This window comes from Passer domesticus, chromosome 18 (assembly GCF_036417665.1).
Source record: "Passer domesticus isolate bPasDom1 chromosome 18, bPasDom1.hap1, whole genome shotgun sequence".
In the NCBI taxonomy this organism is placed as follows: Eukaryota; Metazoa; Chordata; class Aves; order Passeriformes; family Passeridae; genus Passer; species Passer domesticus.
The window spans coordinates 12,174,335-12,181,428 of record NC_087491.1 but is presented as its reverse complement, the minus strand read 5'-3'; the positions used below and the strand labels follow the sequence as shown (position 1 = coordinate 12,181,428).

Sequence of the window (7,094 nt, the reverse complement as noted above, 5' to 3'; positions counted from 1 at the left end):
TTCCATCGACAGTAAAGAAACAAATCATTGATTCAATGAATGAATTTAGCTGGTTGACAATTTTCATGCAGTTAAAGACGATGACTCCTTCAGATCAGGCTGAGATTTTATAAACATTCACATTCTGTAATGAGCTTTCACAGTTTGAGAGAAGGGGCTGATCCTATGCAGAATTCCATACACAAAGCATTTCATTTATTTTTTAAAAAATTTTCCAAGTGTTTAAAACACTGCTGAAGTTCCACCGATAGTACCCGATGTACTATTGAACATGTAAAAGTCTCTGCACCAAAGCTGAGTTGGCTTTGACAAACACTGGTTTTAAACAGGAACCTGCAGGTGAAGAACCTTTCCAAAAGGGAAAAAGGAGGGAAAGGAGCAATTCTCTGCAGGAGCAAGGCTGGTAGGGGTTTGCTTGGCATGTTTATCTTCTTTTCCCCAGGCTCATGTTTAACTCATCTCTGACAGAGAAACGCATCAGCAAAATACTCTTAAGTTTTCAATTAAAAAAAAAAGAAATCATGAAACAAAAGGGTTTCCCACCCCCCCAACCCTTCCCAGTTCATAAGTCTGAAGAGGAGGAAATTAATAAAAACATAAATGGCTGCTTTAAAATATACCAAGTAAAAACTGAATTTGCTATTAACCATTTGCAGAAGAGGCAAAGTAGCAGTTATACAAATTACACAAAATCTATGGTAATCCTTACATTAGTATAAAGTGATTTCACTGAAGGAATTATTTCAATATTTCACATTACAGTTAAGATAGAAGGTCTGGCAAACGCTGAGCCCTCGGTAATAGCTGCTATCCTAGATTACACACGACAGTTTTAAGAAAGGACCCTTAAATGATCTACATCCGTAACGTTATTTGCCTTAAAAATAAAAAATAAAAAGAATCACTTGCAATACCTCACAGAATCTTCACGTTAAAGCACAACCACCTGTAAGAGTCCTTGTCAGATAACCTGCAGATGATGGAGCCTCTGCTGCCAGTGCTCAGGCTCCCACCTGTGTGAGCTGGCACCTTTCAGCTGAGAGAAAGAATTCAAGTAAGACTGAGCTGTGCTGGCTGCTGGCTCATGTGCTCGAGGTCCACACGTGCATTTGTTTGGCTATTTGGTGCACGTAGCCGATGTCAGGCCTCTGGTCTGGGTCGGGGTATATGCACATGCTGACCAGCTCCCGCAGCTGCAAGACACAACAGGCACAGGAGTGACTCTGCTGAGCCTCCTGAGGGCTCTGGGAGCTCTGCCCCGACAGGGAAAAGACACAACAGGCACAGGAGTGACTCTGCTGAGCCTCCTGAGGGCTCTGGGAGCTCTGCCCCAGAGGGAAAAGACACAACAGGCACAGGAGTGACTCTGCTGCCTTCCTGAGGGCTCCGGGAGCTCTGCCCCGACAGGGAACCTCTGCAGGGCAGAATCCAGGCACGGTCTGTCTCATGTCTCATGTCCCACCTCCAGAAGAGCCAGGAAGAACCTTTCCCACCACATCTTCATTAAAGATTTAGATCTTCCCCAACCCCAGAATATTTTACATCCCAAAGGAGGACCCAGCCTGTGCAGCCAGGGCTGGGGAGAGCATGGGACAGAGGGAGGCCCCGTGGCACGAGCAGGACAAAGACAAAGGAAGGAAGGAAACCCGAGATCACTTCCAAGATGTGACTGAGGTGGGAGGTGAGGAGGGACCTGCCACTGAAAGGGAACTGAGGAAAGGGGGAGCCTGAGCAGAGCTCTCAGGAGCTGCAGTTGTGCTGCCCTTCCTGCACCACCCCAGCACCAAACCTGCCCAAGCCTTCCAGCACAGCGAGTCTGACCAGCCTTGTGGATCCTAAGCTACTGGACACAGCCATGAGACCCTGGTGCTTCCTAAAAAACCTTTATGAGGAAGAGAAACTGGTCATTGATTATGTGTAATAAATAAAATGCAGAAGGGCTGGAGTCTCCCCACCTCCCAGCCCTCTTTATTGTGCACATGAAAGATTGTAGCTTTTAATTATACAGACACTGAAAGCTGCTGGTACCCCTGAGGCACCAGGAAAAACAGCCTTGAGCCTCTGATCTTCTCACATCCTCCCAGTAGCCACAGTGCCAATTATTTCACCGGTAATTAAAAGCATGGCCATAGAGCTATCAAGCACAGGGCTTCAGCTGCATTAACGAACGTACCCGAGGTTCCCAGCTCTGATGGAGCAAGGCCCAGTCCTTGCTGCCAGCCCAGCCCTGCCCCATTCTCTGGTGACTCTCAGGGCAGGGACACTGCAGCCTTCACAGGCCTGAGACCCCAAAACTGAACACATACCAGCCCTGACCACAGACCTCCCACAAACAACTGGAAATGCTTCTAGAGTTTGCCCAGGGCCTGTGCTGTCAGCACCATTGTCCAAAGAGTAGCTGTGTTCCCCTGTGCCTGCAGCACTGAAACACAGCCCGGGCACTTCTGCAGCACCTACAGGAACCAGCGGGCCCAGCCTGGATCAGCAGCTCCAGTTACCAGCCAATCTGCTCCCAATATAGAAAACCAGTCCTGGCTGGATCCCAGCTCCGCCTGCTTCCAGCAGCATGCACTTGCTCACGGGGGATCTGGGCTGGTGAGGCACAAAAGGCCACAGAGGAGAGGAAGATCCCTGAAAGGAAACTGAAGCACGGGCTCTGGCCCACACCCTGCCTCGTTCCTCTTTCTTGTTCCAAGGAAACACCACACTGGATGCTGTTGGTGCTGCAGCCCTGTTCCAATTCCCTGTTTGTGCTGTCCCAGTGAGCACCAGCAGCAGCTGAGGGCTGCAGCCACAGGCGCAGCCTGGCCAGCATGCTGTTAACAGTGCATGAACCATCTGCAGCTCTGGGAGCGGCGCCTCCGAGCTCCAAAGCACCCTTCTCACCCCGACTATCACTGCACTGCACACACTCTTTAGCACTGCCAGAGGGAAGCAGACAGACAGTAATTGTAAAGACAGGAAACACATCTGTCAGCTTACACTAATTCCTGCTGCCAACAGGCATATCCTGAAATGCAAGCTGCAGCAGCACAGCAAGGGGGTGCATGGAGCTGGGCACTGCTACGGAGCTTGGGGCAAAAAAATTTCAAAATTCACTTCTACAGACTAGTTCTCAAAGCATCGTTTTGCAGGAGTTACTTGGCAAGGAAAAGCAAAGCCAGAAGTGAAGCGTGGCTGGGGCAGGGTCCCTCCCAGGGCGGAGGCCAGACCGGCTGTGCTCGCATTTCCCGGCTCCCTCCTCCTCCTCAGGATGCTGAGGTAGAGTGGAACAAAAGAAAAACCCCATAGGATATGGTGAACGTTCAGAATGCCATTAGCCATTTCCTTTCAAATAGAAGGCAACTGTAAGAAACGAGGAGCTAAGGAAAACCAGCTGCTGTGTCTAGGTGAGGCAGAGGAAAGTCAAGCTCATCTCCAGAGGGCCTGAGGAAAGCCAGCACACGAGAGTGCAGCTGGGCCAGCAGGAGCTGGGACACGAGGGATGGGCAGCATAAACCCAATGTCCAGCACACAAACCTGGACAGCTGCTGTAGAGGTGCTTATTAAACTAAATAGCTTTTCTTTTTTTCTTAAAATGAATCCTTCCCCACTTTGTCACACACTGAAGACTTCATAAACAAACATCAGCTCTTTTATGAAATGCTTTATGGGAAAGGAAACAGGGAGAGGGATTTCCCACAGCTCACTGCTGGTTTCTGCCAGCATCATAGGCTTTCAGTTTCACAATATTGCCCACATTAAGAAATCTTTTTTGTCTTGATTTAGCTTGTCAGTATTGAGACACCACAAAAATAATTTGCTCAGCCAAGTATCCAGGACCCCCTGGCCCTCCCCTGTCCTTCCCTAGGTGTGGGGGGTTCTCCTCCTGGGTTCCCTGTCCCTGTGCCTGGAGAAACTTCACTGCACCTCCCCATTCCCTGCAACCACACTCCCAATTTACCTTTTCAGAATAATGTTCAGCTGGAAGAGGTGGGTAGTCACATTGCTCTATTTTTTGGCAAAGAGAAAACAGGTTCATTTTATCTCCATAGAAGGGACTTTGCAGAGCTGCCATCTGGAGAGGAAAAAACAGAAAACGTTTCAGAAACACAAAGGATCTGAGAGCCCTTGGTGCTGCCAGTTTCCAAGAGGCAATCCTGTTCTCTGCCAGTGATCAGAGCAAGGGATGCTGCTGCTCCCCAGCCCAGGCTGCTCCGAGACCCCAGCACTGCAGCCCCTGTAGGGCTGGTGCCAGGCTCTGCCAGGGCTCCCAAGAAAAAAAAACAAGAAATAGGATGCTCAGACCACCAGCCCATCAGCAAGAACTCAACTGGCTCTGAGACAACTCTGAAACCCTCTCAGATATAACAATTTCTCTCTATCTTTGGACATTTAGCTGCTTAGAAGATGAAGAATCTTGCATGAGCAATGTACTTCATCTTCCCTAAACAACCTCAAAACAAATGTTCATCCTGCCAGAAATCTGCTATTTAGAAAAGAGTATCCCAGGTAGATATGAGAACAAAACCACTGAAAATTCTTCATCAATCTGCTCCTTTTCCTCTCAGTTTCAGCCCGAGGCCAGTGAAGCTGATGCTTCTCACTGCACACTGAGGGGGTTATTTGATGGTTAATGGGCTGTTGGTTGTTACCTGTGCAGTGGAAGTGTCTGGAGAACTCTGGCTCCTTCTGACACACAGGGAGCTCCCAGCAGGACTGGAGAGAGCCAATACCAAACCCTCAACCTCTAACCCACAGTGAGGAGCCACAATTGTGGATCATTAGTGACTTGGGGACAGAGAAGCAGCTCTGGTGGGCTGCATTCCCAGAGGCACAGGCACTGCAGCCAGGGGGTCTCACCAAAACCTCTCCACCACTCTCACACAGTGCTGAGCACTGCAGAACACACCAAGTTAAACCACCCTGGCTTTAAAACACACACCTGTCTTTTGAAGAACTTGGGGAAGAAACCTGTGTTTCTTCCTCACTCCTCACCACTACTACCAGGAGTAACACTAAGTCACTCCTCACAAACCCACAGACCTGAGGGTGAAGAGTCTCCTGACAGGATCCCAAAGAACCCAGCACTGGGCAAGAGTGTTGGGAAGATTTCTGAAGGCAAAAGGTGAAGTGTCACTGTTAGTTCATTACTGTCATGACAGCAGTAGGCAACTCAGGAGAAAAATGACACAGTCCAATTAGAGACTCTACTCCCCAAGCAGGACTGATAGAAACTGCTCTCAGTCAGCCAAAACCAACTGGAGAACCCAGCAAGGGCTGCTCCAGGGACAGCACTAATGGGGGCATTAGGGAAAACACAGCAAGCAAGCAAGGGTTAAACAGGGTCTCCAGGATCTCAATAAACACATCAATAATGCCAGGGAGGTTGAGAGGGCTTTTCCAATTCCATTAACTTTTCATTCCAGGTTTAGTTAAGTGCTCATGTGCAAAAGGGAAGGAATGAAAAGGACACACTGTGAGGTTTGGGATGGCAAATGTAGGGAATTAAAGTGGAAAAAGAGAGCACCCAGTTGTGACTGCAGCAGTCAGGGCTGCAGGGCCATGACCACAGGCACTCCCAGTACCTCACTAACTGCAGTTTGTGATGCTGCGCTGGGGTTTGCTCCTGACATTTTGATTAGAGCAATTACCCCAGGCCAGGCAGATCTCCATGGAAAACGCCCACCACGCAGCCTGGCTGGTTCAAACATCCAGAGATGGGAATCCCTGTTAGTGTTTAAATTGATCATCTTGCCAGAGCTGCTGAAGTCATTGCTTGTAGCTACATTCTGGGAATTAACAACTTATTTTTATCCCCTCCAAGTTATCTTGCTGACAGATATCTACAAGAAGTGAGGAATGAAGACAGTTACTACTATATTGATAAGATTTAATAAAAATCACTCTGATTACCAATGTCAAAGTTAAGTGCTGCTATGTGGCATCATGTCCCAAAGCCCTCAATGTTCCCTAAGTGGATTCCAGTGGACACACATGTCTCTGAAGGCAATTTGTACATTAAATCTCTCTGCAGCTTATCTACACAATCTATCTGGAGAAATATCAGAAGTGACTCATACCCAAACAAGCATCCCTTCCTTACTTCTAAGCCAAATGGAAAAACATTCTCCCTTACAAGACATTAAAGCAGATAAAGCAGTTCCTTCAAAGACACGCAGATCTGATGCTTCCTTTTCAAAATTCTAGAAAGTTTAAGAAGTCAGGCAGTTTAACTACTGAACATAAAATTGGTACCTGTCCAGCCCTCCCTGGATCTGCAGTATCTCACAGCTCCTGTTCCCTAAGTTAAGGTTTACCTCGTAGGAAGGAGATTTAAAAACGATTCTCATGCCAAATTTTTCAGATGTTACTGTAGTACTGCTACTCCTACCAGAGAATTATGTTTAGTGTGCAATTAATTCAGCTTCTTGAAATACAAGGAGTACCAAGACTCCTGTGCCATAAGGGGACCATATTGCCTGCAACAAAAACATATCTTAGCACAACGCTAAATATTTCTCTCTGCATAAATCTGGAGTCCCATCTCTGGGAGCTCAGCCTGGAGTGGCTCAGAGCACCCTGCACTGAGCAGCAGCAGGCCCTGCAGTCCAGCTGGGCCCACTCTGACTGCTCCTGGCAGCCCTGGCCAGCCCAGACCCCAGGGCAGGCCAAGGCCCACCCTGAGCCTTACGGATGTCACGGGGAAATTCACTTTTGTCCCATCAGTCCTACAGTGTTTGTTTAATCAACCTGCTGGAGTACGTGCTCAGCTAGAGTCGTTTTCACATGTGATGTGCTCACAAAATTAATTACATTTCTGTTTATTCCCTAATTTCATGGGATTACCAGAAGTTGTGCTGAGAAGTAAAATGTCATCAGTTCCCATAATTTGTTAACCAAAGAGGATGTGAGCACTATTCTTGACTGTATATCCCAGGAATTTTTAATTCTCTGGGTGGGGTTAAAGGCTTTCTAAATGCTGGCATGCACTGATGCACTGTCACTTGAATGGGAAGAAGCATCCATCTAAAAAAAATTTAGATTTGAATATAAAGAAGTACAACACTGTTTGATGTCCTTTGATCCCTGCTAGAAATGAAATCACAAAACCC

General features: G+C 47.7%; 1 protein-coding gene across 1 annotated transcript in view; it reads right to left on the bottom strand.

The window, feature by feature from the left end:
- Nucleotides 1–173: 173 nt before the first annotated feature.
- Nucleotides 174–7,094, bottom strand: part of NEK6 (NIMA related kinase 6) — a 44,799-nt gene continuing 37,878 nt past the window's right edge. Inside the window, exons 9-10 of the mRNA XM_064393895.1 lie at nucleotides 3,944–4,057; nucleotides 174–1,193 (exon numbers count right to left, since the gene is read on the bottom strand). Of these exons, the coding sequence (XP_064249965.1) occupies nucleotides 1,083–1,193; nucleotides 3,944–4,057 (225 nt within the window). The 3' untranslated portion in view covers nucleotides 174–1,082. The remainder of the gene's footprint in view (nucleotides 1,194–3,943; nucleotides 4,058–7,094) is intronic.